The sequence below is a fragment of the Electrona antarctica genome, assembly GCF_951216825.1.
Source record: "Electrona antarctica genome assembly, chromosome: 5".
NCBI classification, from domain to species: Eukaryota; Metazoa; Chordata; class Actinopteri; order Myctophiformes; family Myctophidae; genus Electrona; species Electrona antarctica.
In genome coordinates, this window is record NC_136810.1 from 40752284 (window position 1) to 40778852 (window position 26569).

Below are 26569 nucleotides of genomic sequence, written 5' to 3' on the forward strand. Positions count from 1 at the left end.
GGACATGAGTTAAAGAGAGTGATTCATGAATTTCAATTAAAATGAAAGACGCACTTCCTATATTTTATTTTAACATCTCTACAGTACAGCGATTCAGATCTCAGGAGTTGCCTGCGTATCACAGCCCCTGCACCCCCTCCCTCAAACCACCCATTTTCAAAAGTTAATTTCCATATTTCTAAAGGATGTGACACATTTGCATTTCCCCATTCTCACTGATCAGAATATGCTGATTGAAACTAAACGAAATCAACTCATCACGGTGACATTGACTTCTTCTCCTCTTGTCTTTGAGCGTGCCACATGCCGTAGACTCATTGATTACAGGTAGTCGATCTGACACCTTCGTCAGCATAAATGTTGAGGCTGCCCCCCCCCCCCCCCCCCCCACACACACACACACACACTCCCCCCGCTTACTGTAATTAGACAGTTTTCAGCCGTGCAGTGATCTACCCTGCATTATCTTTCAATCTCTGCTTTACCATTTTTGCCGGGGGAGCATTTCTAAGCTTAGCTCTGGCCAACGGGGCATTTAGGATCCCCCCCCCTCCGGCTTCAGTCCCCATCCTGGTGTCAGATTGCAATCGAAGGCTGATTGAGTGATAATCTATAGCAACAGTGTCCTGGCATGGAGCCAGCCCCTGCTGACCACTATGCTCTGTCTGCAGGAGGAACACAACAGTGTTCCAAACAGAGCAACACAGCCGCCACTGCACCTGCACCGATACGATATCATGTCTTCTGCAGCACAGTCGTAGCACACGAGTAAGCGAAAGACGCAGAAGACACGATGGCGCCCTGGACGAGGTCTCATCAGTTAAGAGAATGTCTGTCTCTGCCGTGCTGCACTTGGGCTGTGTATCAGTCCTCCACAGGCCAGGCTGTTGGACAGTCCTCCCTGATTCCCATCAGGGAGGACATGTCCTAGTATACTGTCATCGTCCATGGATAAGAGCCTTTACTGACATGTCTTGACCCTGCTGGCCAGATGACCTTGGTCCGCTACAGAATTATTCATGCTACTGTAAGTGCCTTAGTTGTGTTGTACATTCCTGCTTGTCTTCACACAAAAACTGGCACAGTGGCAAAAAACCTCCATGTAGGTCACTTTATTATCCAGCTGAAACCAAACTTCCAGCTTTAGTCAACACACTCCCAGGAATACTAATGCAAGCCCAATCAATTGGGTGGCGTGTTGCTCAATATGAATGATCAAGAATTCTGCACACTTAGTAAACACTGCGGTGCCTGGGCCGGCTACATTAAAGCATCACTATGACAAAGCACTAGCTGATCAAATTAGAAGGGATTTACAGCTTGTTTCTTCACAGCTTTGCACTGATAACTGCTCATCGCTGTACACTAGGCTATGTGATGAACTGAGATGTTGACCAAGGACTCAATCTCTTAAGAAATCATTTAGCTCATGTGTCAAGATGGATGTTAAATATGAGCGCCGTGGCTAACATTTACTCCACTGATGGTATTAGGGAGTTATTGAGTGTTCAACTTTATGGGCCGTTTTCATCCAGCTGTTATCTTCAGGGTTTTCAGTCGGCCGTTTATTGGTGGTTTAATGATGTGTGTGTGTGTGTGTGTGTGCGTGTGTGTGTGCGTGCGTGCGTGCGTGCGTGCGTGCGTGCGTGCGTGCGTGCGTGCGTGCGTAAACAAAATGTGTGCACACATGCTGGGTGGGTGTGTGCAACCCGTGTGTGTGTGCCTGTGTGTGTGCCTACCTGCCTGCCTGCATACGTACGTATAGGGCTCTATTTTCGTCCATGCAAAACCCCTTTTTACTATTTTGAAAAACATTTTTGTATAGTTTAAATAGCCAATCTAGAATCGACACGTTGTGAGCTTGTAGATTAGCTATTTTAACTATTCATAAATGTTTTTCAAAATAGTCAAAAAAGGCAGAGTAAGGGGTTTTGCATGGATGAAAATAGGGCCCATAGTCTTTTGTTCATAAGTATGTGTACTAATGTGTTTATGCATGTGTATTTGAACAATGGTATGTACTGATGATGACACACCTGTGTGTTTTTCTCAGCTCTGTGCACTGAGGATTGTGCCCACGGTCGCTGTGTGTCTCCAGACACCTGCCAGTGTGAGCCTGGCTGGGGAGGATTGGACTGTTCCAGTGGTAAGTGCAATTTACTTCGAAACCTACCATTAGTCACCCCCTAACTCACTATACTACTCAGTGGCATTCACAATCCATTAAGCCTACATTATACTAGACAAAAACACCAGGTTGTCTGTTGAAAATTTGTCAAGCGATACGATTGTTATGGTGAAGTATAAATTGCCTGTAGACCATGATAATTAGCTGTGAAACATACAACTGTGTTTGCCTTGCCGTCAGGCTGTCTCAGAGCATGCTGGGCTCTGTACTCTTCTCTGTTCTCAGCAACCACAGACAGAGGAGCAGGTAAGCCACAATGAATTAATTTACGTCTGCTGGAAGTGATTTGGCTGATGAACACTGTGGACGGATGGCTGGTTGCATCCCCCTCGTGTCTTCCGAGCTCTCTATTATGTTCTTAATCATGATTAGACCGCTGCCTGTGATTTGCGATGAGGAATCGATGTCAAGCTGAAACCAACCCACCCTGTCTGCCCTGCTTGTTTACCAGGCTTTACCTCTGCTCCCAGAGCAGTTATCCAAGAGGCATGAGAGGGTTAGGCAGATTCACTCTGCAATCAGCTAAATGCTGGGGCTTCAGTGACGCCAGGCTAGAGGGAAGAGGCTATTGACCTCCCTGTGATATTTATGGTCGCAGACAGACACGAGCAATAGATGAGAGACATGGCAAATGGAAGAGTTATTGTAAATAGGCTGGTTTTCACAGGTCAGACGGTAGGTAGAGCATAACATCTGGCATTCTGCATAGTGCATACATCAAGACGCAAGACGATGCAAGATGCAAGATGCATTTGAACATTATTGTAAAAGCCCTTTCTGACCCCAAATCCTTATCTTCAACTGTGCACTCCAACAGTGTCTCAGTGCGACACTTATTGCCTTCAAATAAGATATTTTGGAATGAGTAATGGTGTCTAAAGTCATATCTGTACGGTTGCAGTGTAGATCTATGAGTTTTCTCATTAACAAAGAGCCATTCCCTGATTAGCAGCTGCGTGTAAATCAACTACTCTATTCGTGGCGGGGGCCGACTGGAAGTGAATTCATGGACACAAATGACAAGGCCGAGCTGTTTGCTGCTACAAACTGGGTAGGGGTCCAAGGCTTCGCTTGCAGGGAAAGTTCGAAGGTTTATAGGGCCCCTTTGGGACACTCTCAGTTGGTTAGGAACGCGACCATGCATGCATACCAGCCTGCAGGTGCCGGGCTAATCCACCTTATTAAAACAGAGCTGATGATTGAGACAGAAGCATTATTCATAACTTTAGATTTCCATACCGGGCACATGTCCAGGCTTTTTCATTTACGAGCTTTCATCTGTAGAAATGAGAAATGTGTGCCAATTTTTAAATTAAATCTGCCCCCTTTTTTCTTTGTATAATTGGCGCAGCATGTTTTTTTTTCCCGTCTTTCACTCTAAATTGTACTCTCTCTTCTCATGCGGCTCAATGATGGTCGCTTTAGTGGTCTCTATTTAAGTGGTTTCACTCCTCACATTATCACAACCCACCAGGCTGAAAGGTGCACATAACATATATTCAGTTCTCAATGCAAACACAGCAAGCTGTCTTTATTTCTTCAGTAGTTTTTCAAGTTGAGGAATTTGCGCAAAAAAAACAAACAAAAAAAGACAACTCCCTGGTACTGTAGCTGCGCAGGGGTAGAATGAGCCTGTGTCATGATGAAGGGAGTGAGAGAAAGTGTGTCGTTCTGTCTCAGAGAGACAAAACAGCTGCCATCGGCTGAGAGCCAAAGCGACAGCCTTTTCGGTCAATGATCTGTAGCTGTATCAAAGGCTTGGACCTCGTTTCTGGAGCAGCAACCCCTCAGTTATGTACGTATGTGGGTCAGGTGGGTTGGAAACGAACAGTTGTAACTGTTTAGTGCCTGCTGAAAGCGGGGGAGAGAGAGATACAGTAAGCCACGGTGGAGAGGCGGCAGGACAGGTGAAAATACCACCTGTTTTCCCCCGCTGGTGTCCACCTGCTGTAGCCACAAGACATTCCATCCTCATCTCCTCCCTGAGGCCACAGCAGCAAGACCCTGATCTTACCTGCTGTGACCTACATGGAGTCCTTGGGTTGCTAAGTGTCACCGCAAGGACATGGATAGCAGATCATAGCACTGTGATGGACATATACAGTACAACAGCAAATATAATCCAGCCTTCGACTGTGAAGTGCGTTGGACTTCTCGTTGTACTGTAGGAAATCGAATCCCTCTGTGGCATGTGTGCAGTGACTGGTTCTTGCGTATTACTACTGTACATGTAGAGATCTCATTTTATGTTATGATTGTTATGATTTTGGGCGGGAACCCCTTTTGGTGTTAGCATTATGTTGTGCTTTAGCTATTGAAAAATAGCAGATCTACAAGCTCATAGCGCGCCACCGAGTGGCGCGCTACGAGCTTGTAGGTCTGCTATTTTTGAAAAATCGAAGAACCACTGACATAGAAACATAGCTTTTTCAGAAAACTGTCAGGATGTAGAAGACATTTTTAGAATCTGATCTCAGGTCAAAATAGTTGATTATTTCTGTGGATGTTGTTTTTTTTACTGTGGTGTGATAGTTATGTTTGTTATGTGATAGTTGTGTTTTTACTGTAGTGTGATTGTTATGCATCTTTGTTTTGATGTGTGTTCTTCCTGGTTGTGCTCTTCCTCTAATCCTTTTGATACACATGTATTTTTATAGTATTAGACTTGGTTTTGTCAACAGTGTTTTGTAAAGAGAGAAAAATAATACTGCTTCACAGTGGCTTTCTCCCTGTGTAAATAAAACATGCAGTGAAAAATGGAGCAGTGCATAACAATCTTTCGACAGGAAATTCAGATTGATTCCTTTCTGCTTACGGAACTGTACTTCTGAGTGAGATATTTTTTATTTCTGTTTACTTGAGTGGAGTATTGACTTGTGCTGTGCCAATATTACTGCTTATTGTTTACAACAAACATAGCGTGTGGTGTAGTGAAAACAGCACTGAATTGGATAAACTTGGGGGGGGGGGGAATCCTCTGCAGGATGAGTTTTTTTCAGTGTGGAGAGAAAACAAAATATGAACAAAGTTTTCTCTGCAGATTGGAGCAGATTGGACCTATCAATGACCTTGTCCCATTGCCTCCAGGGCTGTGATCTTCTCAGCACCTCCTTTTATGACTTAATCACACATGATGACTCTGTCACACAGGGTAGCTAATAACTATGCTACAGTAATAACAGCTTTCAAATAAACAGAATGATAAAGATAGATTGTGGATATACTGGGTATATTTAGCCAAGTGCGACATCGCTTGGGAAATATTAGGTGCAATGAAGCACTATCATTGATTTCATGTGCTTCATTGGATAAATGATATGTTTAAACCCGATGCTGGGTAAAAGAAATGAGCTTTTAGTATGATCCTCCGAGTTTTCCTTTTCTTTTTACTTTATTGTTAGGGTGCCATGTTTCTATATGGCCAGGCTGAGGATCCCAAATCGATGATGCTTTGTTAGAAGTGTTTCATGAATCCTCAGAGTAGTTTAGCATAGTTAACCAGGAGCCGTCCGCTGTGTTCTAAGGAGAAATCTATCACAACTAATAGCCAAATGTAATGTGTAGCTCTGCGCTTGGTCAGCCGCGGTGGCCCACGAGGTAACATATTCCTCCCCTAATGCATTCAAGTGGGCAGGCAGCCATTGCTGCGGGAGCTACACATGGTTAATTGATGAATGTGTGGTCTTTTGAAAGTCTGTTTATGGGATATAGTGTATTTGATATATGGGCTTCATACCATCCTAATGCATAATAATTTCTATTATAAAAAGTAAGAGCATTCAAAGGTGTAAGAAGGTTTTTTGGTGTTGAAGTAAATGTTTTGGTTTTTGTTGACAATCACTGTGTCATCAGCCATGCCGGGGGTTATAAGGAAGACAAGTTATGCAACGATGGTGTATCACATACCCATAGCATATTTAATTCAGTGAATAGATTCATATTACTATTAACAGGGAATCGCCCCCAGTGGACGAAATACGTTACGGTACAACATTGTTTCTTATGCAGTGATTCTGTGAACTGTCGAAATTAGCTGTTTTGTTTTAGTTTCATTTGCGTAAGGATAAACTTGAGTTTGAGTTGAGTTTGAATCTTTATTTCGGTCATTTAAAAACAAAACAAAATGGTTGTTAAACTATTTACATTGATTAGTCAACCGAAAAGGTATGGGCTGAAGCATAAAGATTATTTTGCCCACCTTTTTACATAATAACAAAACAATAATAATAATAATAGTCTATGATAAAATATCACAGTAGCATATATGAAAAGCACAAATGAAAAAGTAATATCAAGTTACCGTAGAAATATTACCAAAAACAGAAAAGGAAAAATAAATAGAACAAAAAGTAAAAAGAAATGTTGGTTTACATTCGTTTTTCAAACATAATAATTAATATATAAGGTGTACTTAATATGTTATATCTTATGTTTATAAAAGTACTATACATGTGTATTTTGTATACATATATATATATATATATATATATTTTTTAACATATATATTCACCCAAGCACCCATTCACCCATTTTCTATGATAATTTCTCAGTTTGTTTGTTCTGCTGCTATATATGTATCAATTACCTTTGCTTTAAATAATTTCTTATATGTTTTTATTGAATTAGATAATTTAAGCTCGTTGTCTAATGAGTTCCACAGTTTTACTCCTATAACAGTTAGACATCTCCCCTTGGCGTTTGTCCTTGCTTTTGTCGTCTTGAATATAGCTGTTCCCCTGAGGTCAATTTGTAACTGAGTTTCACCTGACCTCAGTTACAAATTTGACCAAACCACTTTGTGGGGCAGCCGAGTTGCGTTGAGTTTCTTGCAGCAATGTTGCAGCAATGATACATTGCCGTTATCAGTTATCACCCCCTCTCTGTTCTTTATTACTACATTAGCATGGGGAAAATAAAGGCTTGGTTGGTATTTCATAAATATATACAGTGTAATATATAATATTCTTACCAATCCCCTGGATTGCAGAAGTAATTTCTCTATGGGGAACAACATCGGGGTCATCTTAAAACCGTCTCATATAAGCATTGTGGTCCAAAAATAAACAAACTGTGTCTGCGATATTGTCGGGGAGGTGGCTCTGTATCGTTTACGATTGTCAGTCTGTTTCGAGCGAACATTTAACTAATTTGGCGCCAGTAACAATTTGGCGCCAGGATCATTTGTTTCTTGTCTGAACAGTTATTATTTGATTTAAGAAAATAAGTCTATGGGAATTCAGAATGGGGGGAAAAAAACGCAAGCCAGGTAGGATGTGTAAATGACGTCAAGACAGATGGTATGACTCCAGAGTAGACCACTGAATATATATATATCCAGACCGACACCAAACAGCAGCTAGACATTAGACTCTGATATTCATAGCTGACGAAGAGCAAGAGGCTGTAAGTGAGACAGACAGAAATGCCTGTGTGTGTAGACTGTAGACCCACTGATGTCTAACACTTCACTCAAGCTGCCTTCACTCCATCGCTTTTACGGCTTTAATTCTCTCCATACAGACTTTGACGTGTGTGTGTGTGTGTGTGTGTGTGTGTGTGTGTGTGTGTGTGTGTGTGTGTGTGTGTGTGTGTGTGTGTGTGTGTGTGTGTGTGCGCGCGCGCGTGCGCGCGCGCTACATGTGTGTGCCACGTGCGTTCATGTGTATGCCTGTCTTGAGTTTGAATCACCCTCAGTGCAACAACTTACCTTTTTGAAAAGATGACCCACATGTGAGGAAATCTGGAGGAGGTGCTTTCCACCCCACTGAGAACAAACCTACAGTGGCATGATCAATAACGTCAATTGTTCATTATTATGTAGAGACTCTGTTTGAGAGAACCAGGCCTAAAAATGCTGTACCTTTCAAAGGGGTCTGTACAATTGTGCTGGTATAATGGTTAGTGCTGCTAACTGCCTCATTCACTCTTATAGATCAAAGAGGTAAGAGCGATGCTCCTGCTCGAGGGGACTGAAGTCAGATATATCAATGTTGCCATGTACTGTAGACTTCTACCATGTATACACTATGTGTTGAGTATGTGTGTAGTGTGTCTGTGTACTGTGTTTTGGACAATTGTGAAGACTGTGGGCTCCATTTTCGTTTGATCTTTCTAAATACACTGTTTGGGGATTTAGCAATGGGGAAGGGGTGTTCCCCCACTAAAGTTGGTATTTTGGTTACCTGTCTAAATCCCTAAAACACCTCCGTTACCCATATTATGCATACTGTAGGTGTGGTTTGGGCGTTACAATAATTAAACCAATCACCGGTCCACGTTCCATTGAGATCCCATATCTGTTGCATTACGGTCTATAGCCCATGGAAGAGTGATGTGTTGCTGCCTTGAATACTCACTTGCTGCATCAGGTTCTCCAGTAGCCTCTTCAGTTTTTGAGTGGTACAACCACTCCCTTACGGAGCTATGTGTGTGGCTTGCTGGCTGGCTGGGTGGGTGGCATCATGACACTAAAGTCTCACTCTTGCCTTTTTCTGAAACAGCCCTGAGATATAGCTTTGTTTTGTGCACATATTGACATGTGCGTGCGTGTGTGCGTGCGTGCGTGCGTGCGTGCGTGCGTGCGTGCGTGCGTGCGTGCGTGCGTGCGTGCGAGAGAGTCAAACAATTTAGTCTAGACCGCTTTGTTGAATGAGCTACAGTACAGTCTGTTTTGCATATTTTAGTATATTTGTCTGCGTATACTATTGAGCTCATTGAGATATTAGTTTGCTGCAGCCGCTCTCTGACCCCATATTGTACTTGACTGATGGATAGTCAGGGGAGGAGGGGGATATCCACACGGCAGAAATAGGTATTGATTGTGAGTAGTTCACAAAACAAATTGAACCGTATGGATGTCAGGCCAAGCGAGACCGTCAGCAATAACTGACGAGGGATAGATTTTGTTGTTTAGAACAGGGATTTTCAAAGTGTGAGACAGTGGGCCTCCCTGGAGACAAGGGTCAGACAGCTGACCCCTCCATGGATGTATTAACCATGAGTTTTAAATCCTTTGTTGTATGATGAAAATAGCTTATCTACAAGCTCACAAGGAATCGCATTATGACATGTTGTAGTTTTTTGCAAGCTTTCTTTTTGTGTGTCCACCCGTCCGTCTGTCTGCGAGCAGCTAATCTCCGGCACTGTTAGCCCGGTCACTGCGAAACTGGATGCCAGAGTAGACCATCTTTTTATATTACTCCTTTAGATTATGTCTAAAAATCATGCAAATCAGTACACAGTATCTCTATAGACGAATCCGCCCAGCGGTAACCTTAACTGAGGTGTCAAGCGGCAATAATGAGAGCCGATTGACACCATAGTCATGACTGGGCCCAGGGCAGCGCTCCGCAGGTTCATCTATAGTCATGTGATCAAGATGGATCTGGCCGATATTTCATATTCCATCCTAATTGGCTGGCATTGCCTTCCAATTTGCAAGATTGGTCCATTTTGAACAAAATGCCTCAAATCATGAACGCAGCTTCTTCTACGCAACGGTAGAGTCTGTTCTCCTATACGGCAGTGAATGCTGGACCCTGAAGCCAACCCTGCAGAAGTCTCTCGATGGGTGCTACACCAGAATGCTGCATGCAGCACTCAACAGTAAGAGCACACATGTTACCAACACAAATCTGTATGATGGAATGCCAAGGGTGAGCCAGAAAATAGCAGCCAGGAGAATGAGACTAGCAGGACACTGCCAAAGACACCAAGAGCTGCCAGCCAGCAAACTAGTGCTGTGGGAACCAACACACGGGCACCGGTCACGAGGACGTCCCACGCTAACATACGTGGATGTACACAAGAACGACGCAGAAGCGCAAAGCACCAACGAGCTGGCCAGATGTATGGAGAACCTGGAGGACATGGAAGCAACGATGGAGGGCTCGTCTGAGGACGACCTAGAAGAAGTGTGCAAAATGTAGCATGAGGAACAACCCTTTTCACATTGGCCTGTATGCATACACATATGTATTATGTATGCATACATGACATGTCACACACGCGCACGGCCGCGCGCGCTTAACCACCTATTTCTTAGACATAACCCTCATTGGCACAATGCGGATTGACACTGCCTGGCTCTTTTTTTCTTTTACCATCCCATTTAACAGGATTTATTGTTCCTCAAGGGTTATCTGCTCCATTACCTCTGGAAAAATGCCAGGAACTGTTTCCTTTGTAAGTGTGTGTGTGTGTGTGTGTGTGTGTGTGTGTGTGTGTGTGTGTGTGTGTGTGTGTGTGTGTGTGTGTGTGTGTGTGTGTGTGTGTGTGTGTGTGTGTGTGTGTGTGTGTGTGTGTGTGTGTGTGTGTGTGTGTGTGTGTGTGTGTGTGTGTGTGTGTGTGTGTGTGTGTGTGTGTGTGTCTACTATATACCTTACCATTGTGGCTACATGCGAGTATGCCATAGTTTTTAGAAGCATGACCGTAGTCCAAAATGGATTGAATATAACTGGTTATGATGATGGTTATGATGATGGCAATTCTATTTCATACTTAGTACAGAGAACATCAAAACTCTAGTCCCACTGGACACTGGTCATTATCACTGTGGATGCTTGTCATTAGCCTGCAAGAGAGAGTCTCTGGAACACTCAACTCAGCCTCAAATGGTTTAGATTTAATAAGGACATTTAAAGAGCCTTATCTCCTGTCCTGAGAAGGTCACTGAGTCTAAAATAGCTGAAATGCTATGATAACAGTTTAGAGATAAGCTATCTTATGAATACTAATGCAGGACAAGACAGCATTTGTGGTCATTTCACACTCTATAAGTCACACTTGATTTCGTGGTCCATTTCCATGTTTATGAATTGTTGCTGCAGATTCAATTGATTTCATTGGTCATTGCGTTTGATGACCTCTTTACAATTCAGTGTGTGCAAGAGATAATTCCATATCTCTCCGTTCGGTGTCTGGTCTGTTTTTTTTTCACTGTCTGCCTGTTATTTTGTTCTCCTCTGCTCGTCAGCCGAGTCTCTCACACAGGCATCATTTACAGATCTGTTGCAAAATCTCCCGTAATATTTAAGATGTGTGATTTTATGTTTACACATCTTAACCATTTAAACCCTATATACCTTACCATGGTCCTCCAGGAGTCTGTACTTGGGCCCCCCTCATATCTACTAATCCTCTTGTGGAGAACAGCTCCAGGTCTGTGTCGTTGGGGCTTCGGGATTACCAAGGGACTCTAGGTGTCATGTTGCGATGCCCTTGGTTTGGTTTTGGAGCTGGAGCATATTAGCAGTCTCTCTCAGATCCTCTGGTGCACCTGCAATCTCCTGATGTTTAACCCTGGACTTCATTGGAGTGTTGCAGTGATTACAGGCCGTCCTGTGGGACATCGATTGTCCTGCTCCTCCTAGGCAAGCCCCACACAATGCTGACGAATGAACTCGTGGCCCTGCCAAGTCCAATTAACTGTCAGTGCCGCATCGACAAGCTCCTCCGTTTGTTGAGAGCGAAGAAAAACAAACTTTTAATCAAATTTGCCTCGGGCCCCGGGGTATCTGCGGTTGTATTTTGCATTCTGCTCCCTTCTCTCTTGCCTGCAGTCGTCTTGCCACCTCTTAGAAGGTTATATTGCATGTTGTGTGTGTTTGTGTGTGTGTGTGTGTTTGCGTGCGTGCGTGCGTGCGTGCGTGCGTGCGTGCGTGCGTGCGTGCGTGCGTGCGTGCGTGTGTGCGTGCGTGCGTGCGTGCGTGCGGAGTAGCCTTCCATTAATGACAGCCCCACCTGCCCACCATGTGTGACTCCTCAATCATTCAGCCATGGCATCTTAATATTATACTGCCACAAGGCTGAATGACAAAGCACCTACAGGCAGGAGGTCAACTCATATGGCAGTAAATGGACCACAAAGGCATTGTATTATTTTATGATGGTTGGTTGAAACAGTATGTGGTGTACAATCACATCCAGCAGGTGAATGGAATTTATACATGTTACACTGTAGTTCCGGTGTGTGTTTGCACTCATTAGTACATGCTTTATCATTTATGCTGGTGCGCATTTTTTATTTGAAATGTCTCTGGCTCGTAGATCAATAAAGCCCTACGATCTTGTAAAATTGTTTCTATTAGCTTTTTGCTTTTTTTACCCGAAGCACTTCCATCTCCTCAACTACCCTCTGCTAATTCTACCAAGGTCAAGATAAACAACTGTGCTCTCTTTCTTTGATTAGGGTAATGCAGACATTAAAAGCCCAGAAATTCAATTAAATTGGCGGGTTTTGCCACAGAGGAAAAAGGGAAAGGACAGTACGCAAGGAGACACTATCGCTTCGGTCGGCCGTATACTAAGTGGAACAAAGAGATGGAGCTGGGGATCTGAGCATCGGCAAAAGGGCATCAGGACGATAAGGATCAAAGGAAATTCTTTAGAGGAAATGCAATCGCTGGCAGACACAAGGATGCATTCATGCAGATCCAGTTGTGCCCTGCAGAATCTGCTCCAAAAAATTACCAGTAAAGCTGCAAGAAAATAAGGTCAAGCCCAGCGCAACATCCTTTTAAAATAAGGTCAAGCCCAGCGCAACATCCTTTTAAAATAAGGTCAAGCCCAGCGCAACATCCTTTTAAAATAAGGTCAAGCCCAGCGCAACATCCTTTTAAAATAAGGTCAAGCCCAGCGCAACATCCTTTTAAAATAAGGTCAAGCCCAGCGCAACATCCTTTTAAAATAAGGTCAAGCCCAGCGCAACATCCTTTTAAAATAAGGTCAAGCCCAGCGCAACATCCTTTTAAAATAAGGTCAAGCCCAGCGCAACATCCTTTTAAAATAAGGTCAAGCCCAGCGCAACATCCTTTTAAAATAAGGTCAAGCCCAGCGCAACATCCTTTTTTGGGAAGTGACGTTGCAGCAGTCGAACACCAGTTGGCTAATACAGTGTTAAGTTAGGCGAGGAGAACAGGAGAGCGACAATGCTACGAGTATGAGAGTTCCATCACGTCCTGCAGCATGCACCTCATTAAGACTTTTCAATCGAGTCGAGATGGATAAAAGATAGAAAATGCTGACTTACTGTTTCAGGCACACGCACGCATCCACAAAGTGATGAATTCCCCCTGAGAAATTAGATTTGCAAAGAGACTTGGCGCCATGAGATTTATTTTTTTCAGATTCTCACTCTAAACGGTGGACCTGTATTATGATTCAGGGAACCCGGTCTCATTCAAAGCACAGGCAAACTGTAGAATGAATGACAAAATCGTCCTCCACAGAACAAAAGGACTCCATGGATCAATATTACTGGTCCTTGCCTTGACTTGAAATAAGCCTCTGAAAGGAAGGAACTTGATTTTTTTTCCCTCTCTTGTATGTTCTATTTGTCCTTAACTTAAGTCAGACAAATGCAATTCAATAACTTCTGACAAAATAATTAAATCTGCTGTTGCACCAGTTTAGGGCTTCTTTTTCCTGAACATCATTCTGGTGTTGTGCTGAAGATATAGACTTCCTAAATATCCACAGTGCTATACAGTATTTAAACAATATTGTTGGAAAATTACATTTAGATTTTGCCTGTTCTGTTACACCTTTAGCCCCCATAGGAGTACTCTTTTACACATGATGTACTGTTACACCTTTAGCCCCCATAGGAGAACTCTTTCACACATGATGTACTGTTACACCTTTAGCCCCCATAGGAGAACTCTTTCACACATGATGGAACCTCATGCTCTCCCCAGCTGGCTGCAGGGTTCATCTCTCCGCTGCTTCATTAATGTAACAATTAGGCAGTCAGCAGGGTACGCTCACGCACGCACGCACGCACGCACGCACGCACGCACGCACGCACGCACGCACGCACGCACGCACGCACGCACGCACGCACGCACACACACACGGTTATCCAACACATCCACATGTTGTTGTGCACATAAAATGCATACACAGAACTGTATGCACGGATGCGCCCGCTGGCCTAGTGGTTCAGGCGCATGCCACATATATATAGGCTTTGGCCTGACAGCGCATCGTGTGTTGGAGTCCCACTAATGACGACCTTTGCTGCATGGGTCTCCCCTTCTGGCCTTCCCTCTTTCCTGTCTATCTTCACTAGTAACTATCAATAAAGGCAAAAAGCAAAAAAACTCAATCTTAAGAAAAAGAAAAAAGAACTGTATGCAGCGGGCGCACTCACGCCCGCACGCACGCATGCCCGCACGCACTCACGCACGCACGCACGCACACACTCACGCCCGCACGCACGCATGCCCGCACGCACTCACGCACGCACGCACGCACGCACGCACGCTTACCACGCACGCACGTTTATCAGTAGCCTATACATTTTTACTATACTATATACTTGCCTTAGGCATCTGTTTTAGGTGGGAAGAAAGGGCCCTTGTCTCATCAGAGCAACCAAATATTGCTAAACAGCAATTTGGCTGAATATAATGAGGCACGTTCTTGATGTATACTGTAGATTGTTGCAGCACAGGAGCAGTCTAGCATACAGTAGCACATCTATACTGTATAGCATTGCACAGGTCAGCTCAAGTAAACAGAGGTCAATACAATACAAGTTGTTTTCTTTCACTTTGCGTTGTACTGTACCTCAGTCCATGTGTAGCATGTGCTTTGCTAATGGTCAGACAAGCTACCTGCTGAGAAGTATGAACTCTTTCTAAGATTTATGGCCTCATGATGAACATTTGCATAATGTTAGATCATTAAAAAGCAATTACCCTATGTGTGTGTGTGTGTGTGTGTGTGTGTGTGTGTGTGTGTGTGTGTGTGTGTGTGTGTGTGTGTGTGTGTGTGTGTGTGTGTGTGTGTGTGTGTGTGTGTGTGTGTGTGTGTGTGTGTGTGTGTGTGTGTGTGTGTGTGTGTGTGTGCACACGGACGTACATGCACATGCAGGTAGGTGTGAGCTGTGAGTGTTACATTTTCCTAACAGATTTCCCTTTCTTTTAAGTCTTGTTTGTGGTAATTCTGAGACAGGGTCCATATGCTGTAACATGTACGACAAGTAAAGTCATTAGTTTTTAGGAAACTGCTACTGTATGCACTGTTTACTTAATTACTGTAATACTCCACAGCAAGAGAATATCAGAACAACAAGCAGTGCCTTTCCCTGTGTTAGCTATATATCACATATGCTGCAATATTGGTCCATTGCCCAGAGGCTGAATTGCTCATTGACTTCAGTGTTATAACTTTATTATATAAGGACAACTTAAGGTAATTGAAATGATTAAGTTGACAGACAGGAAATGCTATTTACAAAAGCATAATTTATTAGAGTCTTTATTTGAATTTGCTCTTTGACTTTTCAAATGACAATTCTTTTGAAAATAAACAAGCTGTCTCTGCGATATTGTCAGGGAGGTGTCTCTGAATCGTTTGCGATAGTCAGTCACTCATATACTGTATGATACAGTCTGTTTCTAGCGAAAATGTAACTAATTCAGTAGCAGTAACAATAGCGTTTTCTCTCAGTCATTTGAATCTTCATATCCATATGAGTGAAACGGCCTGGATGATTTTTTTATTTTTCAAACACAGTTCTTATATGAGGCGATCTAAAATCCCCTTATGGGGATTACAATGCAAATAAAAAGTACATGAACCCGTGGATTTGCGCCCTCTACCGATATTGACGTCAGACTTCGGTGCTCTATATTAGTCTGGTATAGACAATCTACTATTCTCCTACAGTATTAACATTTAGAATATAAAACAAATGCAGGAAGTTGCAAATTATGTGGCTAGCATGGTGCAGTCAGTCAGTAGTGGAGCCACCAGGACACTGCAGAAGTCTTTGACTTTGTCCTGATGGGTAAAGCCTGTGGCCATCATACGTAAACACGCTTCAATCCACCGGTTGACCACGCCCTGCCACATCGACCGCTGCTGCCCCGTGACACGTTCTACTTCATCCTAATTAGAATTAATAATTGAAAATAGGAAATCGATGGGTGCAAATTAAGTGCGGTACCCGTCGGTTTTATTGGGTTGACATTGTCTCTCGCGTGCATCTGTCGTTGGCCATGACTGACCCTACTCGTGTGTGCAACATCTGTGACGCAGCGTGATCGGTTTGCAGAGTTATTTATGTGCTTTCTTAGGTGGGGGAACGCTTTGTAAATATGCTTGCACCTCTTGCTCTGGCTGCTTTGCTCCGTGCTGTTTTGTGGTGAGCCAGCAGAGGGGTTTGTTTTTACAGGACAGGGGCGAAGGGTGAATTATTAATTGGTGGGCGCACTGGACTGTGTAACAATTTGCTGATCCACACGCTTTCATGAGCCGCGTCAAGTTCTGTTGAACAAGCTGCTGGTTTACTGCATTGAGGCAGAGCTCTCTCTCTCTCGCCCCGCATGCATGCATTGCTGCTCAGTTCAAGCGGCTTTATTAGAAAGAGCCCCTGTCCTGCTTAGCACCTTCACTCTTCCATGCTTGTCGAGGATACAGTGTGTGTGAGGTGTCCTGCCCCGCTGTCGGCCTCCGTACAACCTCCAGGCCTTTAACTCTGTTAGAGCCGTGCTGCAGTGGAGCCCGCTGGCAGCTGCAGGGCTCCGATCGATCCGGGTTCACGTCCTGTACAGGAGCTTGGACAAATGAGCAAGATCTTCTTCAGGATAAACACCCTGCAGACTTTTTAATCAGTAACGTATAGCCAAAATAATTTGGTTATTCACTCATTAGGTGCTTGGTCCTAAATAGATAAAGAGTCACATCTTGTTATCCAGTTGCGGTTCGGTAGTAGAGGGGTGTGCATCGTGCATAATAAAGGCAGAGACATTTGGTCGCGTCTCCATCGAAGAACTAAGCAGTGAACTCTCTTCCGTTCCTCTGTGTCCTGTGTCTTGGACTTGGGCCCGCACTGCTTGTGTACGTACCCCAGGGAAAGGTGAACGTACTACACAGGGCACGGCTAAGATGAATTAGGCTGGGACAAACGACACGCCCCGGAGCGGAAGCTGCAGCACACGCAGAGTGCTCTGTTATTCCAATTCAGCAGAATTCCCCCACCCCATGACTATTGGCAGTTTCTTCTGTAGATTTAGAAATACATTTGTCACGCTCTGTGGGAATGTATCTAAAATGTTGTGCTTGTCATCTGCGGGTCTTGTGAGCACTCATAAATTACAGTGTAATAAGTGTCAGCAGGATAAGGTGGGAACAGTGTGCTCGTCTTGTAGGGTATTGGCAGCTTTTACAGCGGTAGGTTCGACAAAGCCCAGAGACATTTATCACTCAATGCAAATTTAGCGCCTTGCGCAACAATCACCACTTTCCCACTAGGCCCTCATACCAGTCCTTTCTGCTTTTCACACTATTAGTCTATGACACAGAGTCGGGGAGTTGTGATGAATAGCTTAATGTAGAGTCAGCCTTCCACTGAATAACTCATATAACAAATAGCTCCTATAGACAGAGGATATATCACATACTCTCAGGCTAAAAGACAGAATTGTTTCATTGTTCCTTTAAATGATCACTTAATCATTTGAAATCTCCAAAGAACTTACTTCCTCTCCTGCCATTTTGAAACGCTTCCTGTCTTCACACACTTTCATAATTTCAAATAGACCTATGCCTGGACAAAAGGCCTTGACAATGAGTCATACGGTTTTACTATTGCACCAACAAACTCTGCCAAGTGTAAAAAAAACCTGTGCACAACCCTGCAGCTATTAGTCCGGCATTTCTGCCTGTCCAGCCATGATTATAATCAGAGTATGAGTTTGCCGCATGTCCAGTCCAGTAATCGAAGTAGAAAACCGTTAGAGTCCTTCCTTTATCTAAGAGATTGACTTGAGTCACACTTGTTTCGGCCTTGCCTTGAGCGAGGCTTACAGGACCAACATTACTCTGCTGAAGAGGCCAAGTTCAGGAGAACTTCTTGAATAGAGTCCACCACTGAAAGTCGTTTGGCTTTAATCCCGTTGCAGTCACTCCAGTGTTCATGCAGACTTCTGAGCACACTTCAAAGCTCAGCATCACTGTGATGACTCTCTGGCAGTCCATTTTCAGGACTTCACCTGCTCAAATTAGCTGTGTGCCGATACCGCGCAACATGATCTGCTTTGTTCCAGCTGAGGGATTGTACAGGGCTCCTTGGGATTGTCATTGTCCCAGTAGTGAGGCTATCCACATCCCCACAGCTAGGCATTATGAGCTCTGAGAGCTGGGTGCTGTGCATGTCTTCTGTTAAACTCACCCACCAGAGCCAGACCAGTTAATAGGGGTTGGGTTTCAGGTTCCCTAGTCCTAGGCTTGTGTTGGATTCAGCACCCACGCACTAAAGCCCACAAGGAGTTCCTCATTCCCCAGGCACAATTTAGCCTCTCCCTCTCTCTGTATCTCTCTCTCTGTCTCTCTCTCTCTTTATGTCTCTCTCTCTGTCTCTCTTTCTCTCTGTCTGTCTCCCCTTCTATGGCAGATACTGTCTTGATATAAGTGTAACTCAAAGTGGTATAAAAGTTTCTACGCTCACCCCCCCCTCTCTCTCTCTCGCACGCACGCACGCACGCACGCACGCACGCACGCACGCACGCACGTACGCACGTACGTACGCACGCACGTGCTCACACATACACACGCACGCACGCGCACACACACACACACACACACACACACACACACACACACACACACACACACACACACACACACACACACACACACACACACACACACACACACACACACACTCTCTGCCTGCAGCAGATTGTGAACTCTGACTCCTTAATCACAGTTAAATGCTGTCAGAGCTGTGGAGTGAGAGGCTACTGTGTAGAGTTTGAGAACCTCTGTGTGGGAGAGAGACGGCAAGATAATGAGCTTTGCTCCGAATGTGCTGAGGCACCTAACAGCGAGCCAAAGAAGGTTTAAGACTTTAAATAGACACATTTGTCGAGCTGCTAGAACCAAAAACGTCTGCAAATCAAGCCCTGCCTAGATTTTATGTAGTTGAAATTTTTCTGTTGTGCCATCCTGGGTGTTTTTCCACCCAGTGCAAAAAAAATGAATTTGGAGTTTTACTGAAAACCTTTCACTGCCCGGGCAGTACGGGCACAGTGCAGTGCACTGCAGTGTAGGGAAGGTGTTTGCGAGTTGAACGCAGGGATTGTGTCGATCTGTGTAGGTGCACCGGGCATTGTATTGTGAGATTGTATTGTGCTGAAGGAGTATTGATGTGCAGACTCTGTGCTGATGAGAGACTGATAGACTGCTAAACCAAGCTGCAACCAAGCTGCTCATCCATTACCAGGGCCAGGCACCCACCCACCCACACACTCCAGATTTAATGTAGCCAGGGTCGTTTACGTGGCAGTAGCTCAACCTTTAGGGAACTCATCCATGCCAGTCTCAAGGCCCGGAGCAGATTAGATCAAATCAATAGCTACCCCCCGCGAGGCCCTGTAACATGGTCTCTGGTCCAAGCTGAGAGGCAACGATGCTCAGGCCCAGCGTTCCAGGACCCCCTTCGGGGCAGAGCTGTCTGAATCAAGCTAGGGCTGATCATCCTCCTGCTGTGTACCTGGCAAAAAACAGCATTCAGTGACGACCATGAAGCAGCTTTCATTAAGCTCCCATTCCGGTTGATCACTGCTCTGGCAAGGGGAGAAGCATGCAGGGATGGGGCCTAGTGTCTTTACATTTATAACCCTGTCTGCTATGATGGGAGAATCAATAATGGAATATTCACTGTCCCGGTAGCTGTGCCAGCCAGGATGTCAAGCTGGGCTTTTATATGAGGCAATACTGTTGCTGCTGATCCAGGGACACGAGGGCTGTATCAATCACTTGAATCACCACCAGATCTCCCAAACCACAATTACCCTGCTCAGAATGAAGAGAGCACATCCAGAGACTGACCGTTACCGTATGACTAAGCAATATATCCAACCTTCAGCTTACTTGGTTATGGCTTATTGAGTTTTGCTAAACAGACTCAATCCCTAGTGGTCTGTCGGAAATGCTTGGTCAGAACGAGCATAATATATACACTGTCTTTACACCAGTCCCCCAGGCGACTGCACAGTATTGACGTAGCATCTCAATGAGCTATATACCTTAACACGCATAAGGCAATTAAGTTATATTACTTTACCAATTTTCTTGAGTGCCAATTCCAGGATTCAATTTGGCAGTCTGATCCTGCTGTTTAATATCTCCATTGAGATATATTTGACTGAGGTTTCTGTACTTACACAGTTATCTCAGGACATCAACATGGTTCCATCAAAGATTATTCAGTTGCGTACGATATAATGTCCTTCAGTCAGTACCTGGTGAATGTACTGTAGATTTAGAAAAGTACAGAAAATCAGTATTCACTGATAAGGAGTTGGCAGCATTATCGTTATTAGTGGCTTTCAGATGCATCTGCAACACAAGTACCAAATTAAAATATGAGGTCAGCTCATTAGTTCTTTTGTAAGCTTTTACCTGTGGTTTTACTCTGCGTTTAATGGTTATTCATGAGTCCCTTGAGTCAGTTGGAAGTTTGATTTTGGTTCCATGATGTTTTAAGTAAACTGTGGATTTGATTTGCACTTTTAGATTACAACATTACATTCACTCAATCTACAGTCTTCCGAAACTAGTAAGCAGTACCAGTAGCAAAGCTCAAGATAGGACTACACTTTATTAATCCCACAACGAGGAACTTCAAATTTTATATTTCTAAAATGTTATCATAGCTTTCAGGTTCAGCCATTTTAATTAAAGGTTTTTAGCACTGGTGCTCATCTTTGAAGCAATATGAATATGATATGATATGATATGAGCTGTTGTAAATCTCTCACCCTGGAGTGCCACCGTAAAGGTGTTTCATTGTGCCCTTTTTCCAAAATAATTCCTGAATGTCACATGTTGACTACCCTATGGATACAATGAGAAACATTAAAAATAGTAAGACAAAGTGAAATACAGGACAGGAGAACCATAGACATTGATTGGCACTAAAGTTTAGTGCCAATCAAAGGAGAAAAGATGGCACTATTACATTCATCAATCGCTGTGTTTCTGTGTTCTTCTGCTCAGGCCTTTTCCATTTGATTTGGTTCTCTGTTGTACCATTTCATCCCATTATGTTCCGTACTGATGCCACCTCTTTCTGTGTCCGCAGGCTGTGACAGTGACTTCTGGGGACCTCATTGCAGTAACCGTTGCCAGTGCCAAAATGGGGCTAAGTGTAACCCCATCACAGGTGCCTGTGTTTGCACCGATGGCTACCAAGGCTGGCGCTGTGAAGAACCTTGTGAGAATGGGTACTATGGCAAGGTATGCCAGCTACCCTGCCAGTGCCTCAATGGCGCCACCTGCCACCATGAGACAGGCGAGTGCATCTGTGCACCAGGATACACAGGAGCTGTGTGAGTATCAGCAACAGGGTATCCCCTATAGGTTTACTGAATCGGGCTGGATTATATATATATATATATATATATATATATATATAGTCGAATTTTACATACCTTATTTCAGAAAAATATAAAAATATAACTTCACTCTGATCGGTGAACCAATATTCTCCAGCGCTTGCTCCAAGCCCGCCCCTCTAGTCCAAAAAGCATGCTGGCTGGACCAGGCTCGTATATTGTGGATGCACTAGATGTGTCAAATTATAGTCAGTGTATAGAGTGTTGCAGTCCCGCCCCCTACCCTGGACCAGGAAATTATTCTCCGTTCATTTTCCTCATAGACATTTCAGAAAGTATTTATTTAAAGACGTTTACGCCGCGGACAAAGCCAACTCGAGTCGTGACAAATCATGACAACAAACACATTTTTTTGGGCCGAACAAATAATTAGAAAGAAGAAAAAAACGGCAGGTTACAACACTTTTTTTGTTGTTTTTCTTCTTTGTAATTATTTGTTTGGTCCAAAATATTGTTTGTGTTGTCATGAGTTGTCACGACTCGAGTTGGCTTTGTCCGCGGCGTAACCGTCTTTAAATAAATACTTTAAGAAATGTCTATGGGAAAAATGCATTGGGATTAATTTCCTGGTCCATGGTAGGGGGCGGGACTGCGACGCTCTATAGTGGACATGCACACACTGTATTGTGATTATGTCTGAGTGGTCTCTTCTCTTGGCAGCTGTGGAGAGCGGTGTCCCTCAGGTAGCCATGGGCCCCAATGTGAGGAGCGATGCCCATGCCAGAACGGAGGGACATGCCACCACATCACCGGAGAGTGTTCCTGCCCTGCCGGATGGACGGTAAAAAGAATTCCAAAAATAATTATATTTTATTAATTAAAGCCTAGAATCAAGCCATCTAGGATCCTGGTCATTCATGACCACAAAACATTTTATTATGTGAAACGAAAAGGAAAACCACGAAACTATGTGTATATTTATTAAATATAGTATCGTATATTATGTAATTTGAAAAGTAGTATATTGTGGTCACTTGGGTTGTTTTATGCGTATGCCGTGGTATATATACTGATTTTGAGTGTGACATAATGCTATGCTTGTATGCTGTATATTGAAACATCTACTGTATAGGCGTATACATTGAACCTATACACACAGAATGGTCTACAAACAGGGACGGATTAACCCCCACAAGGGCCCCTGGGCCGGTACAATTTTTGGGGCCCCCCTAGAACTTTCAAGTTTTTTGTGTTTTTATCAAATTTTTGAGTGGTGTAAACCACTCCTACAACTGGCTTTGTTAGTCTGTCTGTCTGTCTGTCTGTGCTCAAAAAATGAGAACGGTTGCTATGGTCACCCAGTTCACACGGGTGTGATTTCATTACGTCAGACATTACGTCAGACCACAGCTGATCAGTCTATATAAGACCTTACACCACTCAGTTCACACGGGTGTGATTTTTTATTTACCTACATTTAACAAAATCAATGGCCAATGAAGGTCCCCAGGAGGACAAGGGCCCCTGGGCCACGGTCCCATTGGCCCAATGGCTAATTTGGCCCTGTCTACAAAATGACCTGGCATCTGTCTACATAACATGCTATCTAAGTTACATTTTAGCCTTTGCATAAGTCTGCCAGGTCGTCGAGGCTAGGGCAAGTGATCAAGTGCTATGGGCTAACGTGGAGTCTGAAGAGGTGAGTCTTCAGACTATGTAAACAGCAGAAGATTGGGAGTGAGTCTGCAGTTCTTCAAGATTGTAGCGAGGATGCAACAGGTGGATCCTTGTTTTGTCTAAAAACCATAGACTGTGAAAAGAAATATGGACCAAGGGAGCGATGACGTCACCCATTGGTTTCACAGACCCGTTTTGAAGCCACTATTTCAACTAATCCACAAATCCACCATCTTGGAATTTTGTGATCCCGAAAGGCAACCGGAAACAACTGTTATTGTGTGGAAGGGCACTAGGGTGGTCTTCATTTATTAGACCACCCTAGTGTGTGGAAGGGCACTAGGGTGGTCTTCACTTATTAGACCACCCTAGTGTGTGGAAGGGCACTAGGGTGGTCTTCACTTATTAGACCACCCTAGTGTGTGGAAGGGCACTAGGGTGGTCTTCACTTATTTGACCACCCTAGTGTGTGGAAGGGCACTAGGGTGGTCTTCACTTATTAGACCACCCTAGTGTGTGGAAGGGCACTAGGGTGGTCTTCACTTATTTGACCACCCTAGTGTGTGGAAGGGCACTAGGGTGGTCTTCACTTATTACACCACCCTAGTGTGTGGAAGGGCACTAGGGTGGTCTTTACTTATTAGACCACCCTAGTGTGTGTAAGGGCACTAGGGTGGTCTTCACTTATTAGGACCAGTAGAAGCTAGAAGAGAAAGGGTCAGAACGTGGAGTAATGCTTTATTACATATTTTTACTGAGAGTTATCCCCCCACTTGTCTCCTGATCTAACAAACTTCTGAGGTACTTCTGTGGCCTACTGGGAGTGTGCACAAGAAATGTGGCGCTGATCGACACACAGGTTCAGGTTCAGGTTCAGGTTCAGGTTCAAGTTTATTTGTATAAATACAATGAAAGTTATTTTGCTCAGAGCATTCTCAGTCTTACATACACAGGACATAGACAGACATACACAGACATACACAAACACACAAACACACAGGCCAACCATCGTATATGATACTAAATGCTAGTAAAATGATATTACAGAGCAATGCAATGCCCAATACTACTATCACATTATCTGAGCAAAACAAACTGTGAAGACAAAACAATACATGACAAGACCAAAGCCAGTGACTGGTGATCCAGCTTTGCATATAAGTAATTGACGTTGCTTAAAAATGCTTCACTGAGCAAGGATGTCTTGGTTTGTCTTTGGTAAATCGATTCCTCCGTCCTCGCATCTCAACCTCGCATCGTGATGCGAGTGAGGGATACAAGGATGGAAAAAATAGTATTGATAGAAGCCATGAGACTAGATGAAGAAAGGAGTGATTGACATGTCTTTAATCCCAGTGTCCCATTTATTTTTTGTCAAGACGACAACAACAACACAGAATACAACAGAGAAAGAAGGAAAAAAAGAGAAAGAAAGAAAATGGAATCAAGAAAAAGTGTTACTTGTATCTGGCCACTACACAGCCTTTAACTCTAGTGGTGACTGTCCTACGACCCAGAGCTTAGGGGCCCATCGCTGTCTGGTATGGAAATAACCACTCTCGGGACCTAGTCCTTTGGAAGGTGGTGCATTCGGCTGAGCGTACCATAGTGAGCCCCCTTACGCCACTGTCGGACATCAGATTCTAAAAAATGGAAGACAAGCAACAACCCGGAAACGGTCTGTTTGAGATGATGCGGTCTGTCTCAAAGCCAAAGGCTTTAGGCTCGAAAAAAGCTTATACCCGGCAGTTGCTAGAGAAAAAAACTAAACTAAACTAAACTAAACTAAACTAAACTAAACTAAACTAAACTAAACTAAATTAAACAAACTAAAGAAATGTCCAACACTGAGTTGGACATGACGACGATACAGAAAAGCAGAACATAATATTGCACATCAGAATGATGTTACTACCACTGCTATAGTATAGAAATACAGAGAAAATGTTGTTTTGCTAATATATATTTTAGTATGTAGATACAAGGTAACTTGCACCTTTGTTATGCTGATGTGACTACTGTTGCTTTAGTATAAAAATACTTGCTGTTACTATAGGGTACCGTTTTCTGCTATACTTTTTTCTCTTGCAATTATTATGTTATGCAGAGATGTACTGTAGATACTTGTTGAAGGCTATTTATTATGTTCTTTTTTATTATCTTATCTTAGTTTCTATTACAGTCATGTGTACAACATGTTGATGAGGCACAGTACTTTTTTTGGATCTCACGTGCATTTTGCTTGTTGTACCTGTATGAGTAGTGAGTGACAAATAAACCTTGATTCTTGATACTTGATTCTTGACGTACACACAACAATAACACACTGAATGAAGTGGCCCTGCTACAGTTGTGACAATACAATATATCTTATAAATGAGGACCGTTGCCGGTTGTTCTCCACAGGGCTCCGTTTGTGCCCAGCCGTGTCCATTTGGCAAGTATGGCCTTCATTGCAGCAAGGACTGTTCCTGTCGTAATGGGGGCCTCTGTGACCACATCACGGGTCAGTGCCAGTGTGCGGCTGGCTTCAGCGGACGGAGGTAGGCAGTTTACACCTACTGCCAGACCGATTTTGAAGTTATTTGTCAGACAATGGCATGATTTATCGATTTTAGTGTTTGTGATTTCTGGCAGACTGCTGTATGTTGAACTATTCATACATTCATATGTCAACTTATCTTTATTGATTTGTAAAGAAGGCCAAACAATACTCCTATAGAAAAGCTAAATGCAGGAATAATCTTTTTCTTGAGATAAAGTAGCATTTGTAAATGTCCATTAGTCCATTTGAATGTGCACTGGAAGCTCTTAATAGGGGTGTTTATGTATAATTAATCTCCTATTTCATGCTGGCCAGCAGGTTTACATGTCTTTAGCCACAATTCATCCTCCTCTACTCTCAGCCTGTCCATTGATCTCACCACAGGCTACATGCTGTTTGGATCTCACTCATTAATTATAAGTAATGGGCTTTTATTAGGGGCCCATTGAAATCCACAGATCTTTTTTTCTTTTTCTCTTTGGTTTTCTGTGCCTGCTGGAGCAGCCCAGAGCAGCCAGGTTTATTAGTTCAGCTAAAGCAATTGTCTCCTGAATAAAAACACTTCCTGAACATGACTTTCCTTTTCTTTATTATTTTGCAAAATTACCCTCATTCATTTTGTTCGGTGGCAGGTGAATTAACCTGCCAGGAATAATCTGAGATTGTATTAGCCCCCCCCCACCCACCCCTGCCTGGTATAATAATATCAGCGTCCCCTGATAAGACTAAAGCCAATGTAATTTAAACATGAAACATCACTAGCCCATTTGATAATTTAATTGAGCTATTTGTCTGCTTCCTAATAGCTGC

General features: G+C 43.6%; 1 protein-coding gene across 4 annotated transcripts in view; it reads left to right on the forward strand.

The window, feature by feature from the left end:
* The window catches only part of megf11 (multiple EGF-like-domains 11), a 136729-nt gene that overhangs the window by 40126 nt on the left and 70034 nt on the right, over window positions 1–26569 (forward strand). For all 4 annotated transcript variants that reach the window (XM_079500660.1, XM_079500663.1, XM_079500661.1 and 1 more), the window contains exons 6-9: window positions 2054–2146; window positions 21285–21531; window positions 22258–22378; window positions 25621–25757. In XM_079500660.1, coding sequence (XP_079356786.1) covers window positions 2054–2146; window positions 21285–21531; window positions 22258–22378; window positions 25621–25757 — 598 coding nt within the window. The remainder of the gene's footprint in view (window positions 1–2053; window positions 2147–21284; window positions 21532–22257; window positions 22379–25620; window positions 25758–26569) is intronic.